General features: G+C 36.5%; 1 protein-coding gene across 1 annotated transcript in view; it reads right to left on the bottom strand.

The window, feature by feature from the left end:
• Positions 1 to 1,478: 1,478 nt before the first annotated feature.
• Klhl14 (kelch like family member 14) overlaps positions 1,479 to 15,660 on the bottom strand; it is a 99,977-nt gene continuing 85,795 nt past the window's right edge. Inside the window, exons 6-8 of the mRNA XM_003474097.5 lie at positions 15,459 to 15,617; positions 12,794 to 12,951; positions 1,479 to 3,592 (exon numbers count right to left, since the gene is read on the bottom strand). Of these exons, the coding sequence (XP_003474145.1) occupies positions 3,452 to 3,592; positions 12,794 to 12,951; positions 15,459 to 15,617 (458 nt within the window). The 3' untranslated portion in view covers positions 1,479 to 3,451. The remainder of the gene's footprint in view (positions 3,593 to 12,793; positions 12,952 to 15,458; positions 15,618 to 15,660) is intronic.

The following is a 15,660-nucleotide window of genomic DNA, read 5'->3' as shown; positions in this document are numbered from 1 at the left end:
TGTTTGGTAGGTAGAGAATATTAATTGCATTTCTAATTTACAGTATTTTCAACTAACAGTGGGTTTATTGGGACACAGTTCCAACATAGGTCAAAGAACATCTGATTATTTGTCTCAAAGAACCAGATTTAATCAGAAGTCTGACATTTGTAATTATACCCTTTGGGATGTGTTCAACAAATACTTTATACCGACCATGTTGACAATGATGACAACTTGTAGAGTTGTACATGTTGTACAGTGGGGAAAATGTAAAGTTAGCCAGCATAGGACAGATCCTCATTTTAAGGGCACAGATGCAGCTTAATTAATTAAATAATCTGGTGCCTATTCCTGTTCACCTGGACATAAACCATATTCTTAGAAAGAATTATCTTTTGTATTTGGCTTTTTCAGTATATTTTCTCTTTTGATCCCAAATTCTTCTAAGTGTTAACTAACTAAAGATATAAAATATGTAGTCTGCCTATGGTCTTAAAATAGGAGGCTCCTCGAAATTTGATAATTTCCTTAGCAACTCATGATGTTTGGTCAGCATGAAAGTTTTAGGGATTTCAGGGTATTTGAAGGAAGCCTCATAGCAACTGGCTACTGGATCAGAAGATTGCAGTGGAGGCCACTTTTAGGAAGGGTCTTTCTCTGGTGTGCACGGAGAGCAGAGTAACCTCCATTACTGTTGCTTTCATGGGTGGTATAGAGGATCAGAAAACCTCTCAGCTCTACTTCATCATCAACACTGAGACACTGAAGTGGATTCTGGGAAGCATCATAGTAAATTCTTTCCAGCTTATTAGCTGCAGACACTAGCTCCTGACTTTGTATAGCTCTCTGCATGGAGAGCTGTCCAATCGCTACATTCCGAGCCACATCTTGATGCTTCCTGTGTAACCCCTGGTCCTTCAATTACCCTACACAACTTCTGTCATCCAGATATTTAAAAAGAGAATTGAATTAAATTAAATTAAATAACACTGTGTATTTAAATAATTGATTTAAATATGTGATTAATTTATTCTTTAAAAGTTTGTGTTTTTAATACATATCTACATATACCATGATTGTAGTTATGAAGCTTATAATAATGTTTAAATATTTAGTTGGTGGATCCTGAAGAAGTTGTGTCTTATTGCAACATTCATGTAGTGGAAAAATCAGATTCAACTCCTGATATTTTTCTTTTGGTTTTTGGTACCAGGAATTTAACTCATGACCTCGAACTTGCCAGGCAGACACTCTACCACTGAGCTATATCCCTAGCCCTCAACTTGTGATTTTCAACTCACAACACTGTTCCAGAATAGTTCATAATTTTTAGCATCACTCATGCTCCATATATTTATGTACTATAAGAAAGCAAAATTTATGTACTATAAGAAAGCATATCTGCAGAAACAAAATACTTAGGTGTTTATATATTATAAATTTTCAAACACTTTAATGTAGAAAGCATTATGTGCTTTATAAGTAGGACAGTAAGATTATTGAATTAGTACATAAAGTTTTTATTTAAAGTTTTCCCCTTCCAAGCAAGCTTCATTTATACATTCTAATACTATACAAAATTTACATTTTCTGTGACTTATTCACTTTTTACTTTCTAGTAGTTTGTGTCTTTCTGAAATACAGAAAGTTTTACTTATAGTTCTCATAAATGCTTTTATTTATTTTGGCTAGAGAGAAAAAAAGAAAATGAAGACAAGTCTAATAAAAGCAAGTATTTTTTGTATAAACTGTGACTTCTAAAGGAAATGGTGACTTTTGACAATAAAAGGTTTTGAAACAGATCTCGTTCTCTTCATGGTGTTAGCTGAGATTTTCCCACAAAGTACTGTAGGTTTCTTTCTATATGTTCATATATTTTGAAGGAAAAAAGCAATGAAAGTTGATTGCACTGGATATATATATATATATTTTACAACGGATCCTTTGGATCTGAACGTACAAATAAATACAAAAACAAAGAAGATTGCACTTTACTGTAGAAACAGCATTAGATTCCAGTGTACCCATCCATCTTGATGTGCTCCACAACGAAAGCTTATGATCAAGGCATTTTTAATCTGTCACTTTCCTGTATTGTTTTAAATGTCACATTTGTCAAAGCATCCGTCATTTCTGGGTGATTAAAAAAATATTATAGGCTTTTATTTGCTTCTAACAGTTACTAGTTGAGCTCTGAAGAGCTTGAAAGTCAAATTCATGTTCCTGCCAGTTTCGCTCTTCTGACTGGCCACACTGGGACTACATCATACACTTCTGACTTTCTGTTCCTAAATTCCTCATGCTCCTAAAGATAAGTAGCCATTGCTCACTTAACTGAGTGCAGGCATCTGTGGCGATGACAAACAACATATGATGAATTGGAAGAATTGGAAGAATTGGATGAATTAAATCAAGTGTCTGGAGCCAGCCACAAGTGAGGAAGAGGAGAAGTATTTCATTAGGTGCTATGATGCTGTAAGTTGTGTGTTTCGGTTACAGAGAAACAATTGAGATTTTACTTAAAAGAAATGATTCTTTCCCTTCCTCTCTGAATTTTTGGAAGCAATCTCTAAGTTTTCATTATGGATCAGGTTTGGGTCAGATGTTTTTCTAACAGAATCTCGAATTTCATAAGACCAGATTTGTCAGTTCTGTCTTTTGAAGCCAATAGTATCTATGTTTACTACTTAAATATGGCAGAAAACATCCCAAGAAACCATAAGCCTCTGTGAACCGAATAATGACATGGTTTGTTTTTGTTTGAGTTTCAGGTGTGTGAGGACATAGAAATTAGCACTCTGGCTATCCTAGAACCTGGAGGGCACAAAGAAATTGGTAGAAGAGCCAACACCTTACTTTTTTTCACTTTTACGAGGTGCTGTAGGGTAGAAGGTATGGGAAGTACAGTTGCATACAAACAAAAATGCTTCTCTTTAATCTTGTATGATTTTCTATAACTGTATTGCCTGTAGAGGCAGTGAAGTAACCAAAGGTTAGGAATACAGAATCCAGTGGCAATATCTGTAATGCAGTGAAAGTATTTTGGTGGGTTAGATTTTGATTTATCCATGTACACAATATCCCCAAAACTTTAACATCGACCACATGCAGGTAGACTACAATGCACAATACTGATCTTAGGTCTCTCTGGGGCCAGTATTCTGTATTTTCTCTTTCTCCTTTTGAAAGTTAAGATGTCCATGGGAAATTTTTGTATAGCTGGGACAAGTTAAAACCAGTCTGAAATGGAAGAGTTTGTCACCATAGGAAGTCAGATGTGATCTGAATTACAGACACAATATCTGCTCCAGAACAAGTCTCTTTCTTTTGTAGTTATTTGCAAGTCATCAGAAACCAAAGGTGGGTTTTGGAAATTGTACCATTCAAATGCACAGTTCCTATGGGAGAGTGACATCACCAGTCAGCATTTCCCAGTATGTGACGTTGTCCATTCCTAGGTGTGTTGGTATTATTTGTTGTAGGGCACACAGGCAGGCAGGATGACCGTTGCACAGGCTGGGCCTGCCAGGGGTTCTGCTACATCTCCTTCAAGTTCTGTCCAGGTTCCTTTTTCTGGACAATAACATATTGTAGATGATTTATAGGCCCCCTGTAATGACAGAGCAGGGGATTTAGAGAAGGGTTTTCTGAGGCAAGCAACAGTAATATTCTTTATCACATTCACTTGGAGACAAAAGATCTCTGCTCATGCTACAAATTCCAGAAGCAAATTCCAAAGCAGAACGGTCGACTTAAAACTGTTTTATTCCAAGCAAAAATTTAAAATGGACATTTCAAAATCCTTTTCTGATGACTCGTAATAAAATTCAAACGAATATCTAAAATGTCATAGATATTCAACAAATCATTTCAGATAATTCACCAGAATTGAAATTGGCTACCTGCTTTACATTAAATAAAAAGATAAATTTATCTTAATATTCAAATAGTTAAAGTAAGTTGGATTTTAGTTTATTATCTCATTTCATCAATTTTAATTTGCTACTGTGGAGAATCAGAGCTGATTTTGAAAATCAGTTTAAAGTAACCTGTAAGGGAGGGTTTGCCTACTTCTTCATGCAATGATTTGCATATTTCCAAAAGGATGCATGAGAAATAAAAATGTCTTTAGTTTTCTCCCTTTTGTCAAATTTAGGGGCCACTGCTTGTGTAAAATTTTCCCTCCTTAAACCAAGCAGCTTTGTTTATATGCTAGTTAACAAACGAAAGACCCAACTGCCTGGTAACATTTTCTGATTGCTTCCAAGCACATATATTATCGTAGCTAACAATTTGCACCAGCAAACATGCATATATACAAATATCTAATGATATATGTCAGTATCTATTTGCCTTCAAGTAACTAATACTTTCATAAAATTCCCTAAAATTAAATTTTGTATTCTGTCACAAAATAAAACTAATGTTATTAAAATCTCAAAGTTTGAGTTCGATCCCCAGTACCAAAACAAAACAAAACAAAACAAAATAACAAAACCTCAAAGTGACCTTATAAAATGGACACTATATAAATGGAAAATATAAAAAGTTATCATTAAAAGTGAGTATGTAGACCAAGAAATTTGATGTGCGTTTCAGTGTGATGTCATTTGAAATAGAGAGCCTCCTTTCAGGTATTCTTGCAGAGAAAAAGAGGAAGAGGAAAAGAAGAGGAAGAGGAGGAAGAAAAGTAAGAGGAAAAGGAAGAGCAAAACAAAAGTCTGAATTTAATCGTGGTCTCTAAGTTTGGGTCCACAGAGAATACCAAGATGAAAACTGTTTCAAATGACACCAGGAGAAAATCATCATCCAATTTCAGAGCTAGGGTGTTTTGTCTAATAACTGACCTTGTTTTGGGAACAAATCAATTGCAGAGAACAAAAAGTGGGGCAGAGGTAACATTCCAGATGGCAAAGAGAACTGTAATAACCAATTATGAATGAGACTTGCTAGAACCTGATCTGAACACGCTAAAAGTGTATCTTTGTCTTTTCTAAGTCAATGGGGGAAATTTGAATATGGACTGTTGTAAGGGAATTATTGTTACTTTTGTTGGGTGTGAAAAATGACAGTGTATTTACAATTTAGAATTTTTTGCAATTTAGATGTTTTAAGAGAAAAATACTGAGTAATTTACAGTGTAATAATGCTGAGATTTGCTTCAAATTTCTTCAGCCAAAATATTTAAAAAGGGGGTTGATGAAATAAGCGTGGCAAAACATTGATAGGTATTAATGCTAGATCATGAATTATTGAGGACACACAGTAATGACAACTTGTGCATGTTTGGGAATTTTCAAGAGAAAGAGGGAAAATAGTGAAATGAAAATTACACATTCTAGAGCCTGTTTAGCTGCCGCGCCTGGCCATAGGTCTGCAGAGGAGGAGCTGGGCAGATCTGGGGCGCCCTCACTGGCCTCTCTGCGTGTCTGGAGGACTCTGGATTTCTGCGCCCAGACTGCTGGAGTTCCCTCAGGCTTCCAGGTGCAGTGAAGGAGAGAGGTGGGTTTGAGGCTTCCACATCAGCCTCCCCATTCCCGGCTTCATTTGGAGACCTGCTGAGCTCCCGATAGGTGGGCTGGCCCACACTACCAGCCTAGCCCAGCCTGTTTAGCTGCCGAGCCTGGCCATAGGTCTGCAGAGGAGGAGCTGGGCAGATCTGGGGTGCCCTCACTGGCCTCTGCGTGTCTGGAGGACTCTGGATTTCTGCGCCCAGACTGCTGGAGTTCCCTCAGGCTTCCAGGTGCAGTGAAGGAGAGAGGTGGGTTTGAGGCTTCCACATCAGCCTCCCCATTCCCGGCTTCATTTGGAGACCTGCTGAGTTCCCGATAGGTGGGCTGGCCCACACTACCAGCCTAGCCCAGCCTGTTTAGCTGCCGTGCCTGGCCATAGGTCTGCAGAGGAGGAGCTGGGCAGATCTGGGGTGCCCTCACTGGCCTCTCTGCGTGTCTGGAGGACTCTGGATATCTCTGCAACCAGGGAGGGTCCACAGGTTCCTGAAGCACTGCGGCCTGTGGTGAGTACCCTAACCCGGCTGCGATTGAAGAACTGTGGAGCTTCCAAGGGGCAGGTGGGCGCACAGTGTCCCTGAGGCCCAGCTTGTCTGGAACTGCGGAGTTCTGAGCAGGCAGAGGAGGGCCACTGGTTCTGTAGGCCTAATGGCTTGGAGTAGTGCGGCGCCAGAGTCTCAGTAGCTCCAAACATAGAAGGGGATTTTCAACAGATCCTGAGGAAGCTTTCAAATAACACTTGAAACACAGAAATATAGGAAAATGACAAAACCAAAGACCAAATTACAACCTCAAACCTCCAGCCCATCTCAAGAAACCCTAGGAGCAATGTATATAGAAGAAAATATATCCCATCCACCTCATATATTGGACACAATAGCCACTGAAATTGACAAGCAACTCCAGGAAGCTTTAAAGAAATTCAAACTCGAAATAATCTCCCAGATAAAAGAAGAAATGATAAAAGAAATGAAAGAGACTCTAAATATATCTAAAGAAAACACAGATAAAAAATTGGAGGAACTAAACAAAAAGATAGAATCCCTAGACGAGCAATATAAGAAACAAACAGAATACATAATGCAGATGCACAGAGATATACAGGAAATAAAAAACTCCACTGAAAGTTGTAAAAACCGCCTTAATGAAAGTGAAGATAGAATTTCAGACCTTGAAGACAGGATTGCAGCTAGTGAACAGGAAAGGAAAGATCTTTTGAAAATAACAAGGAACCAGGAAACAACAATTCAACAACTGCAAGACGATGCAAAGAAGAATAACATAAGAATGATAGGGATTAATGAAAGAGAGGGAGACAACATGAAGGATGTCAGGAGGATATTTAGAGAAGTAATAGCTGAAAATTTCCCAAGCATGAGATCAGAAACTGACATCAGGATCAGTGAAGCATATAGAACTCCAAACAGTCATAACCAAAATAAAACTACACCCAGACATATAATAATCACCATCCCAGAAATCCAACACAAGAATAGATTATTAAAAGCTGTCAGAGAGAAAAGACAAATCACTTATAAAGGAAAACCTATCAGAATCACAGCAGACTTCTCAGCACAAACAATAAAGTCAAGAAGAGCATGGAGTGAAGTATTCCAGATCCTAAAGCAAAATGATTTCCAACCAAGACTGATATATCCTGCAAAACTATCATTCAAAATGGATGGTGCAATACGATACTTCCATGACAAAGAACAGCTGAAGAACTTCATGAACACCAAACCAACCCTGCAAAAAATATTGAAAGACAGTTTAGATACACAAAGGAAAAAACCACAAAGCAAAGCAAATAATTAAACAGAACCGAAAGATAAAGATGCAACAGCAGAGAGATAACATTCCTACAATTAACCAGCATTTAACAGTAATAACCATTAATGTAAACGGTCTCAATGCACCAATCAAAAGAAACAGACTAGCAGAATGGATCAAGAAACAAAATCCAACCATATGCTGTTTACAGGAAACCCATCTAACCCAGAAAGATACTCACAGACTGAAAGTCAAAGGATGGAAAACAATTCTTCATGCAGCAGGAATCCAAAAAAAAGGCAGGAGTAGCCATTCTGTTTGCAGACAACGTGAACTTTAAACCAACAATGACCATAAAGGACAAAGAAGGTCACTACATACTCGTAAGGGGAAAACTCCAAGAGGAAGAGATAACTATCTTAAATATATACGCACCAAACTCCAGAGCACCCAGTTATATAAAACAATTATTAACAGAAATGAAAACTCAAATTATCAGTAACACAATTGTAACAGGAGACCTTAATACACCACTGACACCAAGGGACAGATCAACCAGACAGAAAATGAGCAAAGAAATAACAGAACTGAATCACACCTGTGAACAAATGGGTTTGATAGACATATACAGAATGTTCCACCCAACAACATCAGAATACACATTCTTCTCAGCAGTACATGGATCATTTTCTAAAATAGACCATATATTAGCTCACAGAACATATTTAAGCAAATGCAAAAGAGTTGAAATCATCCCTTGCATATTATCGGATCATAGCGCTCTGAAATTAGAAATTAATGACAAAGGATACTGCAAAAATTCCGCAAACACATGGAAACTAAATAACACACTCTTGAGTAATCAGTGGGTCACAGAAGAAATTAAAGAAGAAATTAAACAATACCTAAAAGAAAATGAAAATGCAGATACAACTTACCGGAATCTGTGGGATGCAATGAAAGCCGTTCTGAGAGGAAAATTTATTGCACTGAGTTCCCACATCAGGAAAACAGAACGAATACAAATAAATAACTTGATGCTACACCTCAAACAGCTAGAAAAAGAAGAGCAAGTCAAGCCCAAAGCCAAAAGAAGAGAGGAAATTATAAGAATCAGAGCAGAAATCAATGCAATAGAGACTAAGAAAACAATCCAAAGAATCAACGAATCAAAGAGTTGGTTCTTTGAAAGAATAAATAAAATCGATAAGCCCCTAGCCAACCTTATTAAAAAAAGGAAAGAAAAAGCTCAAATTCATGCAATAAGAAATGAAAAAGGAGAAATCACTACAGACCCAATAGAAATACAGAGGATCATCAACACCTATTTCGAAAACCTCTACTCTCAAAAGTTTGATAACACAGAAGAAATAGACAGATTCTTAGAAGCATATGAAGTACCAAAGCTAGATCAAGAGGATATAAAACTGTTGAATAACCCAATCTCTGCTAATGAAATTGAGAATGTAATTGGGTCCTTGCCCACCAAGAAGAGCCCAGGCCCAGATGGATTCACTGCAGAATTCTACAAGAAATATAAAGAAGACCTAATGCCGACACTCCTCAAACTATTCAATGAAATTGAAAGGGAAGCAATCCTTCCTAAGTCATTCCTGGAAGCAAATATTACTCTAGTACCAAAACCTGAGAAAGACCCAACTATAAAAGAGAACTATAGACCGATCTCCCTAATGAACACAGATGCAAAAATCCTCAATAAAATATTGGCAAATAGGATCCAGCAAATCATCAAGAAGATTATACACCATGACCAGGTGGGATTCATCCCAGGAATGCAAGGATGGTTCAACATACGCAAATCAATAAATGTAATCCACCATATCAATAAAGCCAAAAATAAGAATCACATGATCATCTCTATAGATGCAGAAAAAGCCTTCGATAAGGTCCAACACTTATTCATGATAAGAACTTTACAGAAAATTGGAATAAATGGTCTTTACCTCAATATAATAAAGGCCATTTATGACAAACCAACAGCCAGCATCATACTAAATGGCCAAAAATTGAAAGCCTTTACTTTAAAATCGGGTACAAGACAAGGATGTCCTTTATCACCACTCCTATTTAATATAGTACTGGAAGTACTAGCCAGAGCAATTAGGCAAGAAAGAGAAATTAAAGGGGTAAAGATAGGAAAAGAAGAAGTTAAATTATCATTGTTTGCAGATGACATGATACTCTACATAGAAGACCCCCTAAACTCCATTGAAATACTCTTAGATACAATAAATAAATTCAGTAATGTGGCTGGATACAAAATCAATACTCAGAAATCAATAGCATTCCTATACACGAACAACAAAATTACAGAGAGGGAAATAAGAGAAACTGGACTATTCACATTAGCAAGCAAAAAAATGAAATATTTAGGAATTACTCTTACGAAAGAAGTGAAAGACTTATACAGTGAAAATTATAATACACTGAAAAAGGAAATTGAAGATGATCTCAGAAAATGGAAAGACATCCCTTGCTCATGGATAGGAAGAACAAACATTGTGAAAATGGCCATTCTCCCAAAACTGTTATACAGATTCAATGCAATCCCAATAGAAATACCATCAACATACCTTATAGATCTAGAGAAATCACTCCTAAATTTCATCTGGAACCAGAAGAGACCTAGAATCGCAAAGGCAATTCTAAGCAGCAAAGACAAAGCAGGAGGCATCACAATCCCTGACTTGAAGTTATACTACAAAGCAACAGTAGTAAAATCAACATGGTATTGGAATCAAAACAGAGCTGAAGATCAGTGGAATAGATTAGAAGATACAACCACAACTACGAACACACTCAACCACCTTATTTTTGATAAAGGAGCCAAGCAGGTTCACTGGAAGAACGACAGTCTCTTTAATAAATGGTGCTGGAAAAACTGGCTCTCCATTTGCCGAAAACTAAAGCTAGACCCATGTCTATCACCATGTACTAAATTAAAATCTAAATGGGTCAAAGATCTGAATATTAAAACAGAAACACTAAATCTATTGGAAGACAAAATAGGTAGAAACCTTGGAGACATAGGAGTAGGTAAAGAATTCATGAACAGGACTCAAACCGCACGGGAAATACTTCCCAGAATCAATAACTGGGACCACTTCTTATTAAAAAGTTTCTGCATGTCAAAAGAAATCTCCAGCATAGTGAAAAGAAAACCCATAAACTGGGAAAAGATTTTAGTGAACTCTCTCTCAGACAAGGGCCTCTTGTCTAAAACATACAAAGAATTAAAGAAACTCAGACCTCCGAAATTCAAAGATCCAATCCAAAAATGGGCATCTGAGATGAATATGCAATTCTCAGATGAAGAAATGCAAATGGCAAATAAATACATGAAAAAATGCTCATCATCATTGGTCATTAGAGAAATGCAAATTAAAACCACACTGAGATACCATCTCACTCCTGAAAGAATGGCCAGGATCAAGAAAACCGACAACAAATGCTGGAGAGGCTGTGGGGAAAAAGGAACTCTCCTGCACTGCTGGTGGGAGTGTAGACTGGTACAGCCTTTGTGGAGATCTGTCTGGAGATTTCTCAAAAAGTTGGGACTGGAAATCCCATTTATTCCAGCTATTCCACTTCTAGGCATATTCCCAGAAGAACTGAAAGCATCATACCACAGTGATATATGTGCACCTATGTTTATAGCAGCACAATTTGTAATTGCCAGATCTTGGAAACAACCCAAGTGCCCATCAACTGAGGAATGGATAAAAAAGTTGTGGTATTTCTATACAATGGAGTATTATTCAGCTATAAAGAAGGATCACATTGAGATATTTATCAATAAATGGGCGCAGCTTGAGACCATACTCATTAGTGAAATAAATCAATCTCGCATGTGTGAATACCGAATAGTTTCCCTAATGTAAATAATGATTCAAATATATAAAAATATGTGGTAATCATGATTCCCCATTAGGTGGCCTTGAAGCCTTATAAAGTTTTCACTCATCAATTAGAAAGGCTTTATTCTGGGCTTCTTGATATGAAAATATTTGAAGCTAGAGTATATGAAGTTTTACCCAAATATTTCAAGGAAAAAGACACTATGGTAACTACTATTAAGTCAGGTTATAAGGTGGTGAAGTACTAGGTTGTTGAAACAGTCATGCTGTGACCTCTATTGTTATATTGTTATGTCCTGTTTTATCTCAATCTCCCCCTTATTGTTTCAAAAAAAAATTATTTAGTCATTTCTTATGTTTGTCTTAATTAAAGAAAAAATTCAAAAAAATTAGGATATATAAATAGTAACTCTTTTCGATTTCCTATTAACTTGTTTTGAAGTCCTGTAGTACTCCCACGATCTTGTTTTGACTGATTAGACTCTGTTCCATTCTATATGATAGTATCAAGTTTGAAGACATAGGCAACTACTTTGAAGACAATAAGATTCACTAAGATACCCATTCTGGTTTGACTATTGTCTTCTTTGGAAGTCCTGTAATGTTTACAATGCCTAAGTTTTATTGGTCTTGTTCTCTACTGTTTTGTCCAACTTTATAATATCTAATAAGATAGACAATTCTTTTTAAGGAAACAAGGGACAACGTTGATAACCATTGTTGATAAACTTGTACTCTGTTCTACACCATGTGCTATGTCTATCCTTGGTATTGACTGACAGCTTTGTTTTGCCATATTTGACTGTATTCTTCCCCCCCCAAAGAAAGTAATAAGCACTAAGGAGTAATAAAATCCAAGATGTGTAAATTTTGTTGTAAAAAAGAGAGGGAAAAAAAAAAAAGAAAAGAAAAAGAGCTCTAACGGATATAACAGCAAGTGTGTTTGGGGGTGTTAAATAGCTGACTTTATCAATGTTTTTGGAACATTGAACACAGCTGTTTGCAGTCTCCCTGTTTGAATGTCCACCTTGTGTTCTTTGATACTGTGATTTGAGGAATTATTTTCAAGAAAATAATGTGTAATCTACTAGCAGGTAATTTCTTACTGTTATGTTTTTTTGTTTTGTTTTGTTTTGATTTTGTTTTGTTTTGTAGTTCTGTATTGCGTGTACCCTTACGCCGCTTTGGTTTGTTTTGTGTTTTTCTCTTTTTCCTCTTAAATAAAAAAAAAAAAAAAAAAAAAAAAAAGAAAAAGAAAATTACACCTTCTAAGTCAAATTCATGGGTATTGAAGAATTAATTTCCATTTTTCATGCCTCATAGTACTTTTCAGGCTCTCCTATTCAATTTCTGCAAAGCATTTGTAAAATCACATCAGTCTGACTTTTAGTTGGAAAGTCAGACTCACAACAACATGGGAATAGGTCAAATCCAAGGAGAAACCCATGTCGTGATGCACTTGATCAGATGGCATTGCCTGTTCACCAGTATTCCTGTTAATTCTGCTTTACCACTTAGAGTAACTGATAACTGTCACCTAAACATGATATTCTTAAGAGGCACATGTGTAGATGATAATGCACGTGGAAGGAGTCAAACAGAAAAAGTTGAGAACAAGCAGAGAGGAGGAGAATGTGATAGATGTGGACATACCATACTCCAGCTATAGCCTCCAACAAGGTAAATGCTGTCATCAAGCACTGCACACCCGGGACCACTTCGACCCTCCAAAATGGGAGTTTGCAGAATATTCCACTGGTCGCCTTTAGGGTCATAGCACTCGACAAGCATTACATCGAGGTGGGAGAAACCTAAGTAACGTCGGAAGACAGAACCACAAAAGAATAAACTGTCAGGGCTCACGTTTAAGGTTTGGTCTTTTTAGTTTTTAAAGGTTCAAGAAGTAGACTAAGAAATAGTCAACTGTGTCTTTGAAGACACATATGTAGAAATTCATTGGTGAAGTTGGGAGCCATATCAGAAAGACCTACAATTGTACCAAACAAATTCTGTTTTGAATTAATTCAAAGCAAGAAAGCCTGAGTAAATGTCATTAGTAAAGGTTGATTATATAGGGAGTTAGATCATATTGAAGTGCTTTATTATAAAAGGTTATTTTGAAAGGTCTAAAATAAGAATAGTGTTAGGAAGCATTTTTATGAAGTACTTACAGTAGGCCAGTTTCGTTTTCTAAGTGCTTTGTCTAAATGAAGTGATTCCCCTCGATTACTCTGTGAGATCGTTACTATCATTATTTTTACTTTATAGATAAGGGCATTGAAAGACAGAGAAAGTCAGTGACTCTCCCTTCGCTAGTGTGTAAACAGGCTAAGATCTGCACCCAGGTAAACAGACCTTAGATCTCAGACTTACTGTATTCACAGTACTGTTTTTCTTCAATGAATTTTTAACTTGCTCAAAATATTTTGAGTAATTAATGATATTATTGATATAGCTTACCATTCTTACAGTCTGTATTTGTATACAGTTCTAATGATGTAAACAGTTTCCAAGATCAAGATTTGGAATAGGGGCTGAGGGGCTTCTATTTTCACTTCTGACATACAGAGATGAGGGCACTAACCAGGTCAGCAAGAACAATACGCAGAAATTGACAGACTTCCCCAGAGTCCTACTTTTAGTATAGGATGTGGAAAAGCCCTAGTGCGAGATTCATGGTCACTGAGCAGATCAAGTGGATTTTATTCCCTTTAGTTAAATGTACGCTGTGAATATTTACTAGCTGACAATCACAATGCATATGTCACAGTAACTAATATATTGGACTGTACCAAATAATTCAGAGGACTCTTACTGATAGGATTAGTCCTCTACTAAAAAGGAATAATTTTCATTATTGATAGATTATTTCAGTTAATACTTCTTACATAAAATGAATCACATAGATAGCTGATGGTACAACAGAGCAATGCACCCACTTCACTATTCGAAGCATAATGCATTTAGAATGGGGTCTTGGGGGAAGCCCAGATTCTGAAATTCTAGAGGCATTGTTTCAGGGTATGTGTACCTTCTCTGTGGCAATACTATGTATTACTAGATATGTAATCCTTATAAAAACCATAAAGGAAAGGTTAATTATCCACACAACTAGTAAATGCATCACCAGGATGCAACTCTAGGCTTAGATGAAAAGTTTTTCCTTACCCTTGGCTGCCATGATGTCCCTGAGCCAAGCTACTCTCACTGCATGTATGTGCTACTTCTCCTTTAAGTTGTCATTAACCAGCTTGTTGTTCACTTACAACCCTGAATATTAAAAGTTCCTAAAACATGTTGGTAATATCTTGTGTAAAAGGAATTAGAAGAAATTACACTTAATGTAAAAAGCTGTAAACTCTACATAAAACATGTTGAGATGAAGTGAAACAGGAGCACTGGTGAAAAAGAGGAGTCAGGAAAAACAGAAAAAATTTCTATGTTCTGTTTTTAAAGATGCATATATTGTAAAATAAATGCGCCAGATGTGTCTCATCTATTCTATTATATTGGGACAGCATGTTAAATAGTTCAGACTGAAGGATCAGAGGGGAAAAGATTTTCAAAATTCCACCTGACCAGTTTGTTCATTTTCAGATAAGGAAACTGAGTCAAAGTATGTCAGTAATGTTTTCCATACCAGCGACCTCTCTGCTTTCCTGTCAGATGCAGCGGTGTGTTCCACACACTAACGTTAGAAATGTGCCACAAGCCCTCAAAAGTCGCAGTGGTACACAGATCCAAGGAAGAAAAAGAGTCAAAATATGGCTCTGAAATACTGTGCTTTAAGTTTTTATTTTAAAAAAAGCAATTCAATTTGAAAATCAGAAATGGTTTGATATTTAATACTAACCAAATAATTTTACATTTTGACATGAGTCTACCAAATGTCTTCTTTAAGAAAAATAATCACATATTTGCTTTGTATAGCTATGGCTAAAGTTCTTTGTGGTAACTGCAAAAAACAATTTTCTGGGAAAAATTCATTACTGTAACTTTGTGATAAGAAATAATTCATTTCACTGGATTCATTGTTAATAACAAATTGTTTGTGCTTTTAAGTTATTAATGCTCCCTTTTAAAAAAATTTCAGTAGACATCATTATTCATTTCTTTAATGTGTATGGTAACTCAAAAATAATCCTATCTGCAGAAAAGTCAGAATAAATGCTTGCTCCAGGATACTGCTAATTGACACAAAGTAGATTTTATTTGGTCAACATGTTTTTTACTTGGTTAACTGATTATCTAACGAGAAACCCCCTTAGCAAAAACCATGAGATGCAAATGCTATTGTGATTTAGAAAGAAAAGAAGACCTTTCAAATGATTTCCTCCAATTGCATACAAGCGATCATTCATTACAGCCAAAGTGTGGATTGCGCGTTTTGTATTCATATCTTGTTTTCGAGCCCAGACATCCATCACGGGGTCATAACAATACAGCCATGGGACATATTCTCCATTGTGTACTCCCCCTGTGAATTAAACATACACATGCAAATCAAGCAAGTGCCTTGG

The sequence above is a fragment of the Cavia porcellus genome, unplaced genomic scaffold (assembly GCF_034190915.1).
Source record: "Cavia porcellus strain 051 isolate PalLab524CR breed Dunkin Hartley unplaced genomic scaffold, mCavPor4.1 scaffold_20, whole genome shotgun sequence".
Lineage (NCBI taxonomy): Eukaryota > Metazoa > Chordata > Mammalia > Rodentia > Caviidae > Cavia > Cavia porcellus.
Note: the sequence above shows the minus strand (reverse complement) of the source record. Positions and strands in the feature narration are given on the sequence as shown.